Source organism: Schistocerca americana, chromosome 2 (assembly GCF_021461395.2).
Source record: "Schistocerca americana isolate TAMUIC-IGC-003095 chromosome 2, iqSchAmer2.1, whole genome shotgun sequence".
NCBI lineage: Eukaryota > Metazoa > Arthropoda > Insecta > Orthoptera > Acrididae > Schistocerca > Schistocerca americana.
The window spans coordinates 836,451,163-836,474,776 of NC_060120.1; the positions used below are offsets into that span (position 1 = coordinate 836,451,163).

At 38.6% G+C, this 23,614-nt stretch overlaps 1 protein-coding gene across 1 annotated transcript in view; it reads right to left on the reverse strand.

Annotated features, from left to right (window-relative positions):
* LOC124595554 (BRCA2-interacting transcriptional repressor EMSY-like) overlaps positions 1-23,614 on the reverse strand; it is a 324,488-nt gene that overhangs the window by 296,166 nt on the left and 4,708 nt on the right. Inside the window, exon 2 of the mRNA XM_047134334.1 lies at positions 22,382-22,494. Within this exon, the coding sequence (XP_046990290.1) occupies positions 22,382-22,428 (47 nt within the window). The 5' untranslated portion in view covers positions 22,429-22,494. The remainder of the gene's footprint in view (positions 1-22,381; positions 22,495-23,614) is intronic.

Consider the following 23,614-nt stretch of genomic DNA (forward strand, 5'->3'; position numbering starts at 1 on the left):
AATAAAATGAGAATACACAATAAGAGCCAATATCTGAACCTATAGTAGTAATACTTAACACTGTAAAATAAGGTGAAAGAAACTGTAGCAAGAACAGCAGATGAAATACTGAGGAAAAATGATTTGAACAGAGAAAACTATGGGAGACAATATAATAAGTTTGACTCTACAGAGCCATAAATGTAGAAAAAGAAATACAACAGAAGGTCAAGAGCGATATAGATTCATAAAGAATACCTTCACACAAAAAAGTAGAAATGTTAAGGAACAATAGATACATGTATATGTTACACATAAAGATACAATAACAGATATTAAAAAATGGAGTAAGCAAGAAAGGCACATAGAAATATTAAAATATTACAGTTCAAGACAGGGCTAAGTAATAGATAAACAAGAAAACCTAAATGGAGTAAGCAAGAAAGGCACACAGAAATATTAAAATATTACAGTTCAAGACAGGGTTAAGTAACAGATAAACAAGAAAACCTATTAGTAATTACAGATGAACTAGCTAACTGATGGAAATAATATTGTAAAAAAATCTATAAGAAAAAAGATGTTCGCATGGAAGAAGAACGCAATGGAAAAAAAAACCACTGCGCATGTATATGAAGTTAGTACTTCAATAATGAAAATCAAATCTGAAGTAGAACTGAAAGAATTTAGACCATGGAAAACTCCAGATCCAGACGACCTACCAGGTGAACTGTGACTCTACATGGAGAAAAACTGAAAGCCGGATTTATATATATATAAACTGTTATGATTATGGGCTTCTTCCAGACGGTTTTGTGTAAAACCAGTACTTTCACCCCCCTCCCCCCCAACCTCTTCCCAGCCCACTGTCCAACCTATAGCACTTCACTGTCCGCCATCCCAACCACACTATCCCTCCCCCTCCCCAACCCAGCCTACTTCTTTCCCCCACCCAGTAGCCACTCCCATCATGCACTGGTGCTGCTGTTCACAGTGTGGTTTCAGCTGCATGAGACTGCAGTTGTGTGTGTGTGTGTGTGTGTGTGTGTGTGTGTGTTGACAAAGGCCACTGGCCGAAAGTTTTAAGTGTGAAAATCTTTTTGTTGTGCCTATCTGCAACGCAGCATCTCGCTATATGGTGAGCAGCAACTTTCCTTCTCACAATATCAAAACGCAACAGAAATCCTCGGAGTACTTAAATCTGTAAGAAGAAAGATGATGTAGTTTTCATAAAATTGTGTGGGGTAAATTTAGAGAACCTGTAATCAAAAATACAGTGCAGCTATTTTAAATTTCACATAGTGAACATGAGAACAAGGTTAGAGAGATTAGGGTACATACAAAATCTTCTTGTGTCATTCATCCTTTTGGTCAATATGTGAAGGGAATACAGCAGAAAGTCAGTAATGTAGGAACAAAGTTCCTTCTATCATACACTGTGCATTGGCTTGCTCAATATACATGCAGTTGTAGAAATAAAGAATAACAGTTTGAAGCAACATAGCCTTTAGAAGTTGACAGTACAGTTATACGACAATACTGGGCCATTCTTCCACCAAAATTTTAAAAACTACCCTGTTTGGTTTCTGTAAAGGATTTTCTATAGAAAAAGCAATATATGATCTAGGTCTTCAGGCTTTCCCAGAGAAGCAGTGTCATCTTGGAAAATTGGGCTTCCTGCCTGTAATTCACACCATACTTGCACGATATTTTGATTGCTGCCTGAGGCTGAATCCAATGTGGAATGGGTCCTGTATTTATGTGTATGTGGATCTAGGGACTCCGTCATTGGCCAGTGCTGCACCAGGTGCTCTGTCTGAAGCACACCAGTCAATAGCAGCAACCACAGTGTTTTCTAGCCATAGCTGTTCCGAACACTGTGCACTTACATTTTAGCTGTGGTCATTTAGTAATTTTGTCATTTGATGTTCTGTTCCATCTCCAAGTTGTACAAGGTGTTCAATCTTCTGGTTGCCATCATTTAAGCTTTCCTGTGGGCTATGCTGTCCTATTGCCATAGCCTGCCATGTCAGGTACTCCGTCCTAGGTCTGTGTCCACTAAGGGCAGCTTTTGGATGATTTTCTGGCCGCTGGTGTCCAAAGTGCTGTTTGTTCTCAAAATGACTATTCTCAGGTACTTTATTTTCTGTCTGAAGTACCAACATCTGTGCGCCCTGTCATGGTTGTGCTGGATTATTTGCTCTGACGCCATTTCCAAAGTTATTTCCCCCGGAGTTTGGATGTTGCCTCCATTGCGTCTTTAGAAGAGCGAATGCCAGATTCCTGGTGGAGCGAAGTTGATATCCCGTGTCACAGTTGATAAGATACTGTGTGGCATTTAATCGATGGATTATCTAATAAGACTATATAAGTATCTGGGCGTCTGTGTCAGAATCTTGATGTAATCGTAATTCATCAAATGATTTAGTTCCAAACAATGTTCCACTATAGCTGACTTGGAGGCTTTTTGGGTCAGGTGTGCCGTTGGTGCTCCTTACACCTGATGTCAAGGATGTTGCTGGTCTGGCCAATGTACAAAATACCACATTGACACGGTATGTGGTAAATGCCCAGTTTCTGTAGGCCCAGATCATACTTTACTCTCCATAACACAGCCTTAATCTGGGTTAGTGGACACAGAACACTCTTGGCTTTTATAGCTGAGAAGAATTCTGCTGATTTTGACAGGTATTAGTCTGGCACATGGCAGAAAACTGACCTCCTTTGCTGCTTCTTGTACTTTTACTGACCCTTCTGGCGGAAAAGCAGTGCACGATGCCTTCTGAATACCTCTGCAAGAATATCCATTTCTGTAGAACACATACTACAGGTCTTCTATTGTCACACCAAGTTGTCTGGATCCAAAAAGAGTTCATGCCCAATGAACCAGAGTTTTGAGTACACTGTTTTTCTGTGTCAGCTGGTGGCTACTACCAGCTTGCGGGCACCTATCATTGTGAGTTGGTATCTGGTAAATACTATGACCTAAACTGCCATGTCCCTTCCTCTGGACGAGAACATCTAGGAATGGGAGTTGCCCCTTCTTCTTCATTTCTATTGTGAATTTTATGTTAGGGTAGTGTGAGCAGGTGTTTCACAGGAAAACAACAAGCTTTGTCCTGCCTTGGTGCCTAATAACAAATGTGTCATCCACATACGCGAAAAAAACATTTTTGTTGATCCATGGCCTATACAAGTGCCTCATCTCAAATCTCCATCTCCTAAAGACACAATGAAGGCAACATCCAAATTCCAGGGGAATAACTTTGGCAACAATGACAAAGAAAATAACCCAACTCAACGGTCACAGGGAGCACAGATGGTGGTACTTCAGACAGCAAGTCAAGTACCTGAGAATGGCCATTTCAAAAATGAACAACAATCTGTATGCCAACAGCCAGAAAATTATCCAACAGCTGCCCCCAGAGGGAGCATACCTTGGGTGAAGCACCTAATGTGGCCAGCTAAGATAATACAACAGCATAGTCCACAGGAAAGCTTAAATGATGGCAGTCAGAAGACTGAACACCCAGTACAGCTTGGAGGTGGAAGAGAATGTCAGATGACAACATTATTAACTGATAACAGCCAAAAAGTATACACACCGCAACCAGAACAGATATGGGTAGAAAATACTACAGTTGCTGCTATTGATCAGCTTGTACCTGACAAGCGGTGAACTGATGACAAAGTGCCTAGCCCCACATAGACATAAATACTGGACCTGTTCCACAAAGGACTCAGCCTCAGGGAACACCAGATGAAGATTGCTAGTTATGTGATAGCAATATTGCGCAAGTATGGACGAAATATGAAGAAAACTTCATTTTACAAGATGACAATATATGATCTCTCAAACTTATTTCTGGCAGAACAAAATATGGCAAATTATTTTACGGTTATTTTCTATAACCTTGCCATGGTTCAAGATGCCATACGCTGTGTGCATGCACAGGAGGGTACTGACTGACAAGTGTTATTTTATTATCTGTCAAAACAGAAATTTTGATCACATTTTTGGTCTTTTGAATACCTTTTCAGTGGTTATTATTAGAAGATTTGCCTGTACACTTCATTTCCAATAGTTGTTATCTAGGTGTGATTTTTGTTTGCATACTGAACTCATGCTCATAATGAACTGGTATACCCACATGTATTTCACACATACCTTACTGTGAATAGCTGTGCTACTGCCCTTTCTCTTGTCACACAAGTGAAGACTTGACATCTCTGGATTGTGTTTAGGAAACATGTAGTGTTGTTTTGAATTTCTATTAAGTGTGATTTCAGTCTAATGCTTTGTTTTTGTACATTATGTGATCAAAAGTATTCGGACACCCCTGAAACATATGTGTTTCATATTACGTGTATTTGTGCCGCCACCTGCTGGCATGTACTCCATATCAGCGGCCTCAGTAGTCATTAGACATTGTAAGAGAGCAGAATGGGATGCTCTGCAGAACTTATGGACTTCGAACGAGGTCAGGTGATTGGGTGTCACTTGTGTCATACATCTGTACACAAGATTTCCACACTCCTAAACATCCCTAGGTCCACTGTTTCCAATGTGATAGTGAAGTGAAGAGGGTCATAATGTGTAATATGCAGACATCTATCCAGACCATCACACAGGAATTCCAAACTGCATCAGGATCTACAGCAAGTACTATGACAGTTAGGTGGGAGATGAGAAAACTTGTATTTCATGGTCGAGCGGCTGCTCATAAGCCACACATCATGCCAGTAAATGCCAAACAATGCCTCGTTTTGTGTAAGGAGCATAAACACTGGATGATTGAACAGTGGAAAAATGTTGTGTGAAGTGACAAATCACGGTACACAATGTGGCGATCCAATGGCAGGGTGTGGGTATGGCTAATGCCTGGTGAATGTCATCTGCCAGTATGTGTAGTGCCAACAGTAAAATTAGGAGGTGGTGGTGGTGTTATGGTGTGGTTGTGTAGGTGCCATGAACTTGTTTTCAGCCAGGTGTCTGGATATTTTTGATCACATAGTGCATGCATGTCTGATGTTAAAGAGCTCACATTCATAGTAGTGAAATTAACACATTACTGGGAGATTACAGTCCTTTATAGACAAACAAACATAATAAGCCTCAGAATATTCTTTTACTTTCATATATTTAGGGTTCCTTTTACCCTTGCTATAGATATTTTATTTGACTGCAAGTGAAAACTGGTTTCACTGGGAGAGGGGGAGGGGGGGGGGGGGCAAAGTGGGGAAAACTCTGAGGAAGTCACTGAGGCCTTCTCTTGGAACTGCATTATAGGTAGCAGGAAAAGATTAATAGAGGAGCAGGGAAGAAAGACCTGTGCCCTTCATGCACACCAGCTGCCCGAGTTAAGGTGGAGTAGAGCCTGTAGTAGTAGGAAATGTGCAGGGGCAGACTCTGCTCATTATCAGAGAGGCTAGGACTACCACTAATGGCATAGCCCATATCAATTCAGGCAGGCTCGAAAAAATCTTACCTTTATAGTCTCGGATGTTATTGAATTTAGCATATGTAAAAATGAAAGACTAAGTAAGCGTTTTTTTGTTCTCTCCAAAAAAATTTCTGCACCGAGATATAGCCTTCCAAAGATGACACTGCACATACCATTTTGAAGATGCGAATTTTGGAAAAAAATTTAAAATTCTAGATATTTTGTTGGTTTTTTAAATTGAAAGATAATTGCTTTAGGATTGCAAAGAAATCCTTCATTTGGACTTATCTGTCAAAATTCTTTTACTACAATTTCTGAACTTTTTTTATAATTTGTGGGAAATTTTTTTTTTTCAAAAATGCCAATCCAAAAAATTTTGATTTTTTTCTTTTCAGTTGAGTAGTACCAATTAGCTCTACATTCCCTGAAAAGGAGAGCTTCCAATTTTAGGTTGAACAGGTTTTATAAACAATTGAAATTTTTTCCATGCATCAAACCTGTTTTCTTACCACATTATCACATTAAAGGCTCATAAAAATCAAAACCTAGCCTTATTTAACATAATTTTAGTTTTGAAAGATGAGAAAGACTCATTTTTCAAGCATTTTAAATGGTTCCAAAATGTATATGAAAGGTCCAAAAACTTAAAGGTTTCAATTTATACAACTTCTGTGCGCTCTGTTTTGTACTGAAATTAGCCAGTCAATGAACTAAAAATGTGTTCCACTGCTTCAGTATCTTCCTTTGATATAGAGTGATGTCTTCCTGTTGAACCAATAGGAACTGGAGCACTTACAATCTTCAAAACATTGTGAACAGGAAGTGAGCACTGATGGCATTGTTGCTGTTCTTCGGCTGGAAACCTATATCCAGCAGCTGGTCATGGAATACTTCAATTTCCTCTTTGGACAAAAGATGGAGGGCTTTGAATGTGTAAGATTTCATGACTCTCGTAAAATCCTCAGCACTCTGAATTGCAGCTGTATTTGGTTCGGAAAGATTATGTTTTGTAGCATGGTACTTCAGCAAGCCTCCTACAACATCACAAGGCCCCTTCCTGTGACCGGTAACACTGTATACCCTCTCAGTCGGCAGAAGCAACTTACTCAAATCAAACAGCTGGTAATGATTTTTAAAATGACTAGGAGCACCATCAGAAATAATGATGACCTTGCCTGCCCCTGTTTGCAGTTGAAGAATTTTGGGCATTGCTAGCAAAGCATGTGCCGAGTCATGTCCTGTGTCATCACTTATAACTGCAATACTTGTGGTATTGTTTTGAAAATATACCACTCCTGTAAAAATTGAAACATGTTCATTACTCCAATGATGTCCGCCCCCGGTAGCTGAGTGGTCAGCGCGATAGACTGTCAATCCTAAGGGCCCGGGTTCGATTCCCAGCTGGGTCGGAGATTTTCTCTGCTCAGGGATTGGGTGTTGTGTTGTGTCCTAATCATCATCATTTCATCTCCATCGACGCACAAGTCGCCGAAGTGGCGTCAAATCGAAAGACTTGCACCAGGCAAGCGGTCTACCCGACGGGAGGCCCTCATCACACGCCATTATTAATATACTCCAATGATATCCTTGTACTTCTTGTGGGAGAATTACAAACTAGTTCTCAGTAAAATCACAGTGAAGCACTAAACATAGTTCTCCAGCCTGTACACACCCTTTGACTTTTGCAATGTGTTGCTGCAATTTCTTCAGATGCTAGTGTGTTACTGCTTTCACTGACCATTTACCAAGTTCATCAATGAAACTGTCAAAGGCAACAGTTTTCTTAATTAGTTTATTTTCCTCCCATGTCACATATGGAATTTCTGCAGAGTTAGCTGCTACATCTTCCAGGCCAAGTGCCTGTAAAGACAGTCCTCCATTTCCAGGGCAGTCACTACATTCTTGAAACAAAGAAGTCTCTCATTTTTACATCACAGACTACTAATGACTTCACATGCCCAACCAAGGTGTCATATGTCACGTGTTCCAGTAAGTTCTCCAGAGTTACCACACAAAGTTCAAAATTCGCACAGTACACACATAAACAGACATCTCTAGGTGGGTTTGGAGCTACCCACTTACCCGTAGTGCATAAAATTTTGTGAAGTTGTATAGTTGCTCTTATAAATTGCAAAAATTTCATTGATACTGCGATTCATGACCTTTTCACTTTCACAACGTTTTGACCTTCAACTATTACAGTTATAGTGTCTTTTTTGTTGGCACTATGGTGAGAACAGTCCCATTTATCTGCCAGATAAAATGAATGCACTATTTCAACTTGAGCTGCTTCTGCAGGATGACCATAATAGTAAAGACTCCTTTTACAGACCTCACATTTCTTGGTTTGTCTACCATGTACTTTGATACTGATGGAACATGGTTCAAAATTGTTTTCTTTGAAAATGTCTCTGGAATAATAGTTAAAACTTGCACCTTTTCACTGTAGGATGCACAATATTCAACGGCTGAATTGTTATTTGTGAAAAATTCCTGGCAAGAGGTGCAAGAGTGCTTTGGTTCATTTTCTTTCTTGATGCCTAGAGCTTATGACTTCACTGACCACGGTTTCTTAACAGGACTAACATCTACCTCTGTAGTTGACTGATTATGGGTATTTAATTCTTCCTCTATTGACGCAAAATCTGCATCACCTGCACCAAAGGTTAGGTTAGGTTTAGAACACAAAAAGTTGTCACTGGAAACATCTTCACTTTTGAACACTTATTCCCAACCTGAAAAAAGTCTGTTTTTTTGTTTGTCTTATATACCACTCTTTTATGGATATGCAAATAGTCAGCACACTACTCTCTCCTGTGGCCCCTGTCAGAAGATATTTCAGATATTTCAAACAGTCCTTTTCACAAAACACACTGCAACTGTATCAACTGGCAAATTCCTCGCGAAAACACATAACTCACTGGATGGCCTCAGATTTCTTAGAAGCCTCTTCAGTAAAGAGCAACTACAATACAGAAACCTACAATGAACAACCACAACAAAGAAACTGACAAGGAACTACAACGAATTGCAATAAATACCTACAACAAGGAAAGTGAAAAGAAATAACTGCAACAAAGAAAGTGATAAAAAATAACTGCAACAGAGACAAAAAAATTCAAAAGGCAACAGTAAAAGAACTTTGACAGATATGTCCAAATGGAGGATACCATTGTAATCATAAAGCAATTATCTTTAAAATAAAAAGCTCAAACAAAATATCTAGAACTGTTAGAGATACAGAACTTTAAATTTTTTTCCGAAATTTGCATCTTCGAAATGGTGTTCGCAGTGTAATCTTTGGAGGCCTGTATCTGGGGGGCAGGAATTTTTTTGGAGAAAACAAAAAAATATGTGTTTCTTACTTACTCCTGAATTTTAACATATGATAAATTCAATAACACCCGAGACTATGAAGGTAATACCCCTGCCTGAAGTAAATACGGAGTATGCCTAATCTAAGGATGAAGAGAGCACTGAGACTAGGTAGCAGTCATGGCAGAGATGCAATTGTGCAATTCCTCAATTACAGGAGAAGTTAGAGGAAGAATATAGGGTCATCAGCATTCTCACGCTAACTAAAAAGCTAAATCAGGTGGTTGACAATTTGTGGCCTTTATGTACGATTTCATGAAAGATGATCAGCTAATGATAATGGGTGGGACAGGGAACAACTTGGATAGGGACAGGGCATACAACATAGGTGTTGATCTGAGGAAGAAAGCTTCCCTAACTGGTGGCACCAATGTGAGCACGGTTGACATGGTTGAGCTGTTCCTGTGGCAAGATCCACTGCATATTTGCGGTACTGCACAATTTACCAATGTGGAGCTGGAGATGGCACTGATCACTGGTGATTGGGGGCACACTACACTGCTGCTGGTGGGGATTATCAGGAGATGGGGCTACACAAGGCATAGTCTGTTCTTCAACAGGGCTGGGAAATGGAGTTTGTGGATTTTATTAGTAAGAATATAGCATATGGGCATGGGGCCACACACAATCAAATACCTGTTATCAAGGGTATGAGGACTAGTCTTTCTCAGGACAAATCATGATGACAGGCTCCCCTCCCTTAAATGCATGTCAATGAGTTTATAGAGTTCTTCATTGAGTACACAAAAGATAGAATGCACCAGACCAGGGTGGACAAACATCACATAAATTTGCTCAGAATTATCTCTTCTTCATCAAAATGTGCAGTCTCTTAAAAATAAAGTACACCATCTTGAAGTGCAATTACAGTCTTTGAACAGAATGGTGCTATGCATTGTATAGAACTGGTATAGAGACAATGATATACACAATATATTAATATTATCATAAGGACTGTGTCCAAGTTGTTGCTGGAGCTCACAGACATTCTAAAGCTAATTAAGAACTAATTACAACTAGCACTGATAATCATTTAGAACTGTCAGCCATTCGACAAAGCTAGATATTCAAAAGTAGTTAATCATTTTGTGCATGCACTGCTCACCAACTGGCAATGCGGGCAGGCTGAAATTAGTAATAACTTCCTAACATTCTGAACACTTTTGGCATGGCGCAAATAGTAAATCCTGCAACTAGGATATCAAAAAGTTCAGCTTAAGTCTTAGAATATGTACTTACAGGTATCAACAAGGAAACTTGAGATGTATAAAAAAAAATTGGCCTCTCTGAATGTTACTGTCAGATAATAAAGGTAAAGACAAACAAAACTGCAGGCCTAAAAAGGAACTCCTCTGAATGTAAAATACATTTGATCAAAAATATCTGGACACCCCCAAAAACATATGTTTTTCATATTAGGTGCATTGTGCTGCCACCTACTGCCAGATACTCCATATCAGCAAACTCAGTGGTCATTAGACATCGTGAGTGAGCAGAATGGTGCACTCCATGGAACTCAGGTGATTGGGTGTAACTTGTGTCATACACCTATACGCGAGATTTACACACTCCTAAACATCCCTACATCTACTGTTTCTGATGCGGTAGTGAAGTGGAAATGTGAAGGAACATATACAGCACAAAAGCGTATGGGCCGATCTCGTCTGTTGACGGACAGAGACTGCCGACAGTTGAAGAGGGTCATAACGTAGACATCTATCCAGACCATCACACAGGCATTCCAAACTGCATCAGGATCCACTGCAAGTACTATGACAGTTAGGTGAGAGGTGAGAAAACTTGGATTTCATGGCCGAGTGGCTGCTCGTGCCAGGCCTCTTCAACTGACATCGATACCTCTCCTCAGTCCAGCAGTCCGTGAAGGATGGGCTGCCATTCCCCAAGAAATCTTCCAGCACATGATTGAACATATGCCTGTGAGAGTGGAAGCTATCATCAAGGCTAAAGTTGGGCCAACACCATATGGAATTCCAGCATTACCAACAGAGGGCGCCAAGAACTTGTAAGGCATTTTCAGCCAGGTGTTCGGATACTTTTGATCACATAATGCACATAGTTTTTCTAGGGTGCTGGAATTCTAAGCTTGTATGAAGTGTATATGGAAAACAATATTTAAATTAATTTTTGCAGACGTGTTTCCAAAAGTAGCCACTTCTACACTAAGAGCTAATAAAAATAGATGGATAACTGCAGGTAACAGCAAGTTCTTCCAAATGCTTAAATTTCTCAGGTCTTTGCAAAAGCATTACATTAATCTGCAGTTTCTAGATTGGTATCACTGCTACAGAAAGACAAACGGGAGGGTACTGTTTGTTGAAAAAAATCATTCATTGACAAAATTATATGTAACGAAAAAAATAAAAGTGAAGTAGTATGGAGTGTCATAAATCATGTAAACGGAAAAGGTAGACACAAGTATAACTATATGAAATTGAAATATGGGTACAGAATGACATAAAATTAAAAAATTTTGTAAATGGCTATTTCTCTGGCATTGCAGAGACGTTGCAACAGCGTCTTCCTAAAACACTTGCAGCACCAACAATGACTTACAAAGCAAACATGATGATGATGTGCTCTGTGACAGAACTTGAAGTCAGGAAGACAATATGGAAATTAAAAAGTGTAAATTCAGCAGGTATAGATGAGGTTCCAGTCTCTGTCCTGAAGGCACGCATACAGTGTAGACAAGCCTCATCAACAAACATAATAAATGAGTCCTTTAGTTAAGATATTGTTCAGAGTACATAAAACAAATATGAGGTGTGCCCTTTCTAAAGAAAGTTACTGTGGAGGGTACTGAAAACTATAGGCCAATTTTACTACTGTCTGCATTCTCATAAACAACTGAATCAATCATGGAAGACAAACTAATGAGTTACATGAATAGATACAACATTTCTAATGAAGCACAGTTTTGTTTCAAAATATGTGATATTTGTCATTACAGAGCTCAAAAATGTGGTACTTCAAACTCTTGACAAGAATGACTACATTACAACCACGTTCTTAGACTTGTCCAAGGTTTTTGACACTACTGACCATAAAATACTTCTAAACAAAGTAGGTAAATACAAATAGCAAATGAATTCGAGTCTTACCTGGAAAACAGGGTGCAAAAGGTAGAGATAGTTCAAGTGTGCTGATGATACATTTTGGTAAAGCAGATGTCAGACAACAAATAGGTAAAAAAAAAAAGGCTTCCCACATGGTAATGTACTGGTTCCAGTCCTGTTCTTAATGTGTATCAACGACTTTCGAGGCAGTATAAGACATGGAGAAAAAGTTTTCTTTGCTGATGACAGCAACATCATTCTCACTTATAAAACATCAGAACCCCTATGAGTGAAAGCAAATGAAACCCTCAAGGATGTTTATGATTGGACGTATGTAATAAATAAACATTACACATAAAGAACGCAAACAAAATGCACTTTGGCATAAAGAGGGAAAACTGTCAAATTAAGCATAGATAATAAACCTGTGGACTGTGCAACAAATACCAAGTTTTAGTGATGAACATTGATTGTCAGTTAACACAGAATGAATACACAAAAATGTGTCACTTCATGTCATGTGGACCAGTTTTAAAGACGGACCCCACTTGACTACATCTGAATACAATGAAATATTTTTGAGTAGGTTCCACAATGCCTTCAATTGATATGTACAAAGTTTCAGCTCAACGTGTTCTTTGGTTCCATTTCTACAGTGTCTCAAAGATAGGGATCCTGAGTTTATACCACCTAGATGCATGTCAAAGTGCCAACTTTGGATAACTATTATGAAAGGTACTCTCAACTTCCACAACCTCCTGCTTTTGTATATTTAAACAATTCTATGAGCTGAATATGAATAGATCACTGATCAGAGTTTTAAATACATCTGACGACAGCTTTAATTTTTCAAAAATGACAAACAATTAACTGTGTGACTATAACCAGCCATAAATCATAATCTGATTGATGGGTTAAGGCAAGAATTGGTTATATGTCACACAGCCACACTGTCTTCTCATGCTTTTTTGTACAATAGTCCCTGTCCTCCTCTATCAAAATAATGCACCAGCAAATTTGATGCCAAATTTTGGGTATTTGTGGAGGACCAGATCTCAACTGTATGTTCTTTAATGTTTTTATATTACTATATCTAGAAAGACTATTTTCTTAGTTTCAGCATCTATGTGGTTTTTTTTTTTTATTTTGGCTCATGCCTGCCTATGGCTGAAAACATCACTCAAAATTATTTTTTGCATACACAGTGTATAACCTCAACTGTGGCACTGATAAGTAACCAGAAAGTAAAACAAAAACACAATAAACAATAAAAAAACAATAAAACAAGTGACAATCCAGAAAATTAAGAGCTTTAAAGACACTACACAACTGTAATAATTCTTTTCCACTTCAGGCTGAATCAACTGCCAATACTGCCTTGTGCATATTATAAGTAAATGTACTGCCATTGTGAAAGTTTTGTTGTTGGTGCTTTTATCATTCGAATTACATGTTGCTCTGGAATTCAGCAAGCATCTTTAGTAGATGACCAGTGGAAGAAATGGGAAGGACCACAGGGACACATGAAGCTAACTAAGGTAGCTTTTCGTTCTAATGAAACGTCACATGCATTTTCCAGCCACTGGGCATCGTCATATATACAGGCAACATACTGCCCAGACTGTAACACTGTAGTTGAAACAGGTGGAATGTCGTATATCTGATTTAAATGCAGAACTCTGAATGCAGCAGTATCATTGGATACTCAACTAACTCTGATCTCGTTTCAACCAATGAGCTTGAACTGATGATTTTATCTTGTCCCAGCAACTGTGTGGCCTCCGGCAAACTTTCTGATTTGTTCAATTTCTTCCTGTGTAACATTGTAGGAGATGATGCCTGAAATGCAGTCACTGCAAAACTTAAAGAGATCAAGACACATTAATATTTGATTATCTAATGGCCTCTGGAAACTAGCATGAACTGCCAGTCTTTTAGCTGCTACACCAGGCCCATCACAAGGATAGTTCCCATGGATGGTTCCACAGAAATTCCGCTCAGCAGAGATATCCAAGTTCTCTTCACACAGACATAAACTGATAAAATTCTTGAAATACTTATATTGGGCAACAGATCCATCACTAAAGTAGTGAATGTGTCTGATTTCTTATATCATCATCCTCAGATATTTAATCGGCATCATTGTCAATGCATGCACAGCAATAGTATCGTGATGAAGGCAGTAGCTAATAATAGAGATGCTGATATTCTGTAGTCATTAACAGCAAAGTAAGTCACAAAAGGTTGTAATGTGGCTTGGTTTTTCTCCCAGTAAAACTCTTGAACAGTATCTTGAACAGCTGAATAATTCTCAGCAAAATGCATCAAAATGATCACTCTATCATATGCAACATCTTGTTTCAGGTGCCTCAGAAATGAACTCTGGTGTTTTAAAATGAAATGGTGGCCTATCATACCATGGCATTTTAGAACTAGTTCCTGTATAAATTCTTCTACAGTTGCACAGCACGTGTCTAGTGTATCCCTGTCAGTAGGAGCCCACTGCTTGTATTCTACAATTTTTTTTGGCTCATATACATTGAAAACATTTACCAAACAATCTTCCAGCTCAGGTTTTCCATGACTATTTTTATCCCATTGCAGCATGTATTCTTTTAATTCCAGACGACACACCATTTTCATGATTAGATATATGTAGCTATCATTCTTGATAGGTGTTGGCATCTTGATGTATTACACATATACAAACTGAATGTGTACCAGCAGTGCCAACTTTAATGCACTGTTTGGCATGAGTTTAAAAATGTTGAGGATCCCAATTCATTGTCATATGGCTTACAATAGGCTATGAACATTACTTTCAAGTTACAAATTAGGAGGCATTTCTGCTTATGAATGTTTTTACTGTCCACCCTTACCAATATGTAATCATTTTTGCCAGGGGCTACAAGGAAAAATTCATCATCTTTGAGAACCAGAGGCCTTTAATTCTGATCTTATCATTGTGTCTTTTTCCCTCTCCTTACGTATGTACTGCAAAGATGACAGCCTCCATCTTTAGTTTCTTTGCCTGCTACACCATTCTTGCAGAAACACTTAATTCTTTTGCTGTTTGTTCTGTACACCAGTTGCTAGGAGCCATGGATATTATATGAATTTTTTTTTTTGAATGATTAGATTGATGCACTTTAATTTTTAGTTCATTCATTAAAATGTCCATATCCTTACATTTTCAGCATTACTTCACCATTTGTGTCCCTGCAACAACAATGGAGCTCACACTAAGGATGCTGCTATAGTGTCGGTGATGGAATCTGGTGTTTTCTGAACTTTCTGCCTTACATAACCCATTCAGTCCCTTTTACTACTTTGAAGCTTTAAAGGTGAATCTCCACAAGCTGCCAGTGAAGCTGAAATGCACCAATGTAAAATCGATAGGATAAGAGTGACACGAAGTGTTGACCTCCGGTGTCAAGCTGCCATATTTACATGCTTATATAAATTTTCCACATTGTCATTTCATTTATTTGACCATTTTAAACCTCAATTTATTATACTATGATTAATTTTATCACATCTCTGCTCTGATTAAAACTGTTAGTAATCAATACTTGAACATAAAACATAAACAATTTTCATTTTGTAGTTCCAGAATACTTTTCATAAGAAACGAAACTAGCTTTCTGTTAGTATTTATGAAAAGAACATGTGTAGATGTTGGGAACATTTTCCAACTAATGATCTTCATGATACAAGAAACTTTATGAAAAGCAATGTTAGCAAACATTTTTTACAAATTTCAATACTAAAAACCAAGATCTAAGTAAAATTCAGTGTCACTGTATGGGAGGAGCAAGTTAATATTTATCCCTGTAATGTCAGTCTATAACCACCAACAAGTTTTTTTTTCTGCAATCCTTAAATTTTCTTTCTGTAATAACAGATGATGTAACATGTAATTATTGGAAAAATACATAATCAGTGGCGAATCAACCATTGGTGTGATAGATTTCATAGCTCAGTTCTCTTACAGTTTTGCATCAATTTTGCACAATAAATATGTAATTGCAAAAGTGAAATAAAATTATATATTGATGGAAAAAGGAGAATAAAGAGGCAATAACTACAAAAATGAGGGAAAAATGTTTAAGGCATGAACTATGTTCTTGTGGACAACTGAAGTAAGTACTTCAATTGATTGCTCTTTTTCTGTCTGGTACAAATGTTAAGTGAAGACAAGGATTTTAGTGGAAAGACTGAAATTTTCTTTCGAAGTCTTTAGAACTGTGTTTGTTTATAAATGTGGTGAACACTAATAACCAAGACATGAACCAGTAGAAAATCAGGAACACGTAGTTGACAATGTTTTGAGTTTAAACAGCAGCATTACCAGTAATGAAAGTAAAACTGAAGTAAACAGTGAGGTAGTACAGGACCGGATTTGCGACAATGACAGGCTTCCATCCAGTCACTCACTGACCAGTCTGGCCTTGCAATGGAAGACAGCAAAGCGAAAGCTGAATTTTTAAATTTAGCATTTGAGAAATCTTTCATGCAGGAGGATCGTACAAACATACCGCCGTTGAGTCTCGTACAGATTCCCATATGGAGGACATAGTGATAGACATCACTGGGGTTGTGAAGCAGCTGAATGAGTTGAAAATAAATAAATCGCCAGGTCCTGATGGGATTCCAATCCGGTTTTACACAGAGTACTCTATTGCATTGGCTCCTTACTTAGCTCGCATTTATCGCGAATCTCTTGCCCAACATAAAGTCCCGAGCAACTGGAAAAAAGTGCAGGTGATGCCTGTATATAAGAAGAGTAGAAGGACGGATCCTCAAAATTACAGACCAATATCCTTAACATTGGTTTGTTGCAGGATTCTCAAACATATTCTCAGTTCGAATATAATGAATTTCCTTGAGACAGAGAAGTTGCTGTCCACACATCAGCACGGCTTTAGAAAGCATTGCTCCTGTGAAACGCAACTCGCCCTTTTTCCACATGATATCTTGCGAACCATGGAGGAAGGGTATCAGACGGATGCCATATTCCTTGACTTCCGGGAAGTGTTTGACTCCGTGCCCCACTGCAGATTCCTAACTAAGGTATGAGCATATGGGATTGGTTCCCAAATATGTGAGTGGCTCAAAGACTACTTAAGTAATAGAACCCAGTACGTTTTCCTCGATGGTGAGTGTTCATCAGAGTTGAGGGTATCATCTGGAGTGCCCCAGGGAAGTGCGGTAGGTTCGCTGTTGTTTTCTATCTACATAAATGATCTTTTGGATAGGGTGGATAGCAATGTGCGGCTGTTTGCTGATGATTCTGTGGTGTACGAGGAGGTGTCACCATTGAGTGACTGTAGGAGGATACAAGATGACTTGGACAGAATTTGTGATTGGTGTAAGGAATGGCAGCTAACTCTAAACATAGATAAATGTAAATTAATGCAGATGAATAGGAAAAAGAATCCCATAATGTTTGAGTACTCCATTAGTAGTGTAGTGCTTGACACAGTCAGGTCGATTAAATATTTGGGTGTAACATTGCAGACCGATATGAAATAGGACAAGCATGTAATGGCAGTTGTGGGGAAGGCGGATAGTTGTCTTCGGTTCATTGGTAGAATTTTGGGAAGATGTGGTTCATCTGTAAAGGAGACCACTTACAAAACACTAATATGACCTATTCTTGAGTACTGCTCGAGCATTTGGGATCCCTATCAGGTCGGATTGAGGGAGGACATAGAAGCAATTCAGAGGCGGGCTGCTAGATTTGTTAGTGGTAGGTTTGACCATCATGCGAGTGTTACGGAAATGCTTCAGGAACTTAGGTGGGAGTGTCTAGAGGAAAGGAGGCATCCTTTTCATGAATCGCTACTGAGGAAATTTAGATAACCGGCATTTGAGGCTGACTGCAGTACAATTTTACAGCCGCCAACTTACATTTTACGGAAAGACCACAAAGATAAGATAAGAGAGATTAGGGCTCGTACAGAGGCATATAGGCAGTCATTTTTCCCTTGTTCTGTTTGGGAGTGGAACAGGGAGACAAGATGCTAGTTGTGGTACTAGGTACCCTCCGCCACACACCGTATGGTGGATTGCGGAGTATGTAAGTAGATGTAGAAGCAATAGGCAGTGCTAATGTGGGTGCTTGTTTACTATTCCCTGATTTTGGTGAAACTGAAGCTGCAGGTTCACACAGTGGAATTGTCAAGCTTATTAGCCGAAACCTCTAATATTTTAACTAACACTAATTTTCTTTCTGTAATAACAGATGATGTAACATGCAATTGTAGGAAAAATACATAATCAGTGGCGAATCAGCCATTGGTGTGACAGATTTCATAAATCAGTTCTCTTACAGTTTTGTATCAATTTTGCACAATAAATATGTAACTTCAAAAGTGAAATAAAATTATATATTGATGGAAAAAGGAGAATAAAGAGGCAATAACTACAAAAATGAGGGAAAATGTTTAAGGCATGAACTACATTATTGTGGACAACTGAGATAAGTACTTCGATTGATTAATCTTTTTTCTGTCTGGTACAAATTTTTGGCGAAGACAAGGATTTTAGCGGAAAGACTCAAATTTTCTTTCAAAGTATTTAGAACTGTGTTTGTTTATCAATGTGGTGAACACTAGTAACCAAGACATGAACCAGTAGAAAATCAGGAACAGGTAGCAGACAACGTTTTGAGTTTAAACGGCAGCCTTACCAGTAATGAAAGTAAAACTGAAGTAAACAGTGAGGTAGTACAGGACCAGATTTGTGACAATGAAGCAATAAGCAGTGTTAATGTGGGTGCTTGTTTACTATTCCCTGGTTTTGGTGAAACTGAAGCTGCAGGTTCACACAGTGGAATTGTTGAATTATTGTCAAGCTTATTAGCTGAAACCTCTAATATTTTAACTAATACTTTAGGTGGCAGTATAACTGAAATGACTAATACTTGAACTAGTACCTTAGGTGGCCAAATTGCTGAAACAAACAATATTTTGAAGGACCTTACAACATAATTGGAAGATAGTAATACAACAATAACAAAAAATGGAGAGGAGATAACAAAGGTTAAAAATGAGGTTGAAACAGATTGGAAATATGTTGATGCCCGAGCAGAGTCTATGGAAACAGAAGTTGGTACCATCGAAACAGAACTCAATGTGGAAATTTCTTATGCCGAACACAATATCAAGGTTGTTCTGAAAAATGTAGTAGATACTTATGTATCGAAAAATATAATTATGGACAACAACTCAGACTTACAAGTAAAATTTAAAATATTAGAAGACCATTGTAATAACAGAGTATCGGAGTTAGAGTCTAAAGTAACTAATGGAGAAAAACTTGTAACTACCAATATGTATGCAAGTAGTAGTGAAATGAATAATAACAACAAGAAATTTACTGAGTTGCAGGAAAATTTTATAGCTAAAAGCTTTAGCAATAATCGTGTTGGGTTTTGGGGTAACATCTCAATTATGAAATTTCCATGTTATGGTAAAAATCACCCTGTTGATTTTTTACATTAGTGTATGGGCAACTTTTTAACTGGTATGACTGATAAATTAAAAATCAAATTTGCAAAGAAGATTTTGGATCAGGAGGTGCTATTATGAACAAACCTAAATATTAATACTGAAATGACTCATGATGAATCTGAGAGATGTTTTTTAAACAAATTCTGGTATTGAAGAGAGCAAGTATGAACAAAGAGTGAATTTTTGAATGGGCTGATTTATACACAAGCAGGAATTCATGAAAGCCTTTTGAGAAAAAACTACTTAGGGGACTAATTCATTTAAACAAACTATTTGATGAACTCATTCAGGTTGACATCTTGTAAAGGAGACCTCCATGTAGAGTGCAATGGGGACTTGTGTATGGACTGGATGAATCTGTAGAGGAATTCCTAAAACACACAGGCAAACTTGACAGAGCCTTAGAACAAAATGGAAATCAAGACAGTAAATTCTGTAGAAACAGCAGGTCTCAATCAAATTGATGGAATTGGAGTAATAATCGGGATAATTATGTGAGGCGAGATGAAAATAACTTCAGAAATATTTATCGTGGGATAGAAGAGATAATCAATGGAGTGATAGAGATTGAGACAGAAACAGAGAAACAATTAACAGGAATAGACCCTGGAAGAGAGAGAGAGTAGGAATATCATAATTTGAGACAAGATGATAGCGGCAAGGATCAGGAAAACTGAAGGTTGCCCCAACAGATGCCTTTTAGCTTGGGGCAAGAGGTTTATGGTGATTCCGTGATTTATGAGGCTGAAGTGGTTGATAATGATACTATGTTTTGTGGGGCTGAGGAGGTTGGGAATGACGATATGATATAATATGTAAGGTGAGGTGATTGATGATGATTCTGTGGAACGTTGGAACACGTGAGGCAATACTGACCCTACGACTTATCTTAGAAAATAGATTAAGGAAAGGCAACTCAACGTTTCTAGCATTTGTAGACTTAGAGAAAGCTTTCGACAATGTTGACTGGAATACTCTCTTTCCAATTCTAAAGATGGCAGGGGTAAAATACAGGGAGCGAAAGGCTATTTAAAATTTGTACAGAAACCAGTTGGCAGTTATAAGAGTCGAGGGGCATGAAAGGGAAGCAGCGGTTGGGAAGGGAGTGAGACAGGGTTGTAGCCTATCCCCAATGTTATTCAATCTTTATAATGAGCAAGCAGTAAAAGAAACAAAAGAAAAATTTGGAGTAAGTATTAAAATCCATGGAGAAGAAATAAAAACGTTGAGGTTCCCGATGACACTGTAATTCTGTAAGAGACAGCAAAGGACTTGGAAGAGCAGTTGAACGGAATGGACAGTATCTTGAAAGGAGGATATAAGATGAACATCAACAAAAGCAAAACGAGGAAAATGGAATGTAGTCGAATTAAGTCGGGTGTTGCTGAGGGAATTAAATTAGGAAATGAGACACTTAAAGTAGTAAAGGAGTTTTGCTATTTGGGGAGCAAAATAACTGATGATGGTCGAAGTAGAGAGGATATAAAATGTAGACTGCCAATAGCAAGGAAAGCGTTTGTGAAGAGAAATTTGTTAACATCGAGTATAGATTTAAGTGTCAGGAAGCCGTTTCTGAAAGCATTTGTATGGAGTGTAGCCATATATGGAAATGTAACATGGACGATAAATAGTTTGGACAAGAAGAGAATAGAAGCTTTTGAAATGTGGTGCTGCAGAAGAATGCTGAAGATTAGCTGGGTAGATCACGTAACTAATGAAGAGGTATTGAATAGAATTGGGGAGAAGAGGAGTTTGTGACACAACTTGACAAGAAGAAGGGACTGGTTGGTAGGACATGTTCTGAGGCATCAAGGGATCACAAATTTAGCATTGGAGGGCAGCGTGGGGGGTAAAAATCATAGAGGGAGATCAAGAGATGAATACACCAAGCAGATTCAGAAGGATGTAGGTCGCAGTAAGTACTGTCAGATGAAGAAGCTTGTACAGGATACAGTAGCATGGAGAGCTGCATCAAACCAGTCTCCGACTGAAGACAACAACGACAACAACAACAACATTATTTTGACAGAGCAGGACACAGATTGTGGTACAAAATGCACAAGAAGACAACACCACTGAGAGTTGTATTATCAATTTCTGGCTGAATTCATCCATGCAATTATGTTTTATGCCTTAAAGATGAGATCTCCAATTCGCACAATGAATTTTCTGCCCATATTGAAAAATTAAAGCTATCACCAGCTGTATTTACAAATCTAATCAGTAATTTATTCTTATTAATCATAAAAACTTTAAGTATACAAAAACAGTAACTAGTAAGTTAAGAATACCATTCAAAAAAGTTATACAGAGCTGGCACTTTTTCATGCTTATATGTGGTGCAAACTGGGGAGTCCTATGTATGACAGGCTGTAAAAATGGAACCAAAGGAGATACTGAGCTGAAACTTTGTACACACCGTCCAACACATTGTGGAACCTTCCCATAAAATTTCATTAGATTCAGAAATGGTCAATGAGGGACACCTGGTCCACTTGATGTGGAGTGATCCGGATACTATCTTAAAGGAAGTCATCATCGTGTTATGCTCTTATGGTTCTATCATCAGTTCATAGTGGCCCATATCTTAAGATGGCATACTATTCCTACATAATATCAATATCGCATTACAGGGGTGTCTGATTTCACCGGTGTGCTTTGACCCATGACATCATCAACATGGCGGACCCCCTACTTGCAGCACATCTGATATGGTGAGTACATCACTACACACACACACACACACACACACACACAACTAAAAATAAAAATGACAAGACAATATTTCACTCCAGCAATACAATGAAACTAATGGAACAACTGTAGGTGGTAGGGTGTTCAGGGCAGGAGCAAGCTAAATACACAACAATATGGAAAACAGCACCACCTCAAAACATATGGCATCCACAATACAAAACACAAAAAATCCTCAAAATATGACACAATGTTACAAACACAAAAACCACAGAAGTCACACCTTTCACTGTACCTATGTAGCTCAAATGAAAGCCTCCACACAAAAAAAAACCAACACATTCAACTGCAAAATGCTGTACCATAAATTTCGCTTCATGTTTATAGCTCAAACAAAGCCATTAATACCTGAAACAAAAGTTAAGACAAAAATACTGCATTGCAAGTTGCACATAACCTACAGAGATCAACACACAGCAATGAAACCATATCCTCTCACACAAATCGAAAACCACAACCCCAGATTCATTCGAACAATTAAAATGAAAACAAACCACAAATAATGCAAGAAAAACAAAATAAAACACAACAAATTTACTTGCCATCCAAAGCCACCAACAAATACACCTATAAACAATCCTGTTGGATGAACATCCGCAACTGAGCATTATACTAGAGGTTGAAAATACTGCTTTCTTTTGTTGTCATGACCAGTTTCGGGCTATCATAAGCCCATCCTCAGATGTCGTAACAGTGCTGTGGCCCCCGAGTGCCATGGTGGACGTGTACTAGGCGCACTGCGCTACCTATGAGCGCACATAGGTAGCATAGCTATAAGCGCACATAGGTAGCACAGCGCGCCTAGTACAAGTCCACTGCAGCACTCGGGGGCCACAACACAGTAGCGGCATCTGAGGATGGGGTTATGAGAGCCCAAAACCAGTAATGATAATAGAAGAAATTTACAACTGAAGTGGTATTTTCAACCTTTAGTAAATACACCTATGTTGGCCACCACCCTGCCCTCTCCCCTTTTACCACACATTATCCAAAAAAAGATCCTCCCAACAACACCAGCCTGCAAATGCCCTTCCCCTATAAACAAACATCAACCCACCAATATCACTCCCAAACACTACACCTACAAAGAAAAACAACACACAATATTTTTTATATATAAAAACAAAGATGAGGTAACTTACCGAACAAAAGCGCTGGCAGGTCGATAGATACACATACAAACACAAACATACACACAAAATTCAAGCTTTCGCAACAAACTGTTGCCTCATCAGGAAAGAGGGAAGGAGAGGGGAAGACGAAAGGAAGTGGGTTTTAAGGGAGAGGGTAAGGAGTCATTCCAATCCCGGGAGCGGAAAGACTTACCTTAGGGGGAAAAAGGACAGGTATACACTAGCACACACGCACATATCCATCCACACATACAGACACAAGCAGACATATTTAAAGACCAGATGGTCTTTAAATATGTCTGCTTGTGTCTGTATGTGTGGATGGATATGTGCGT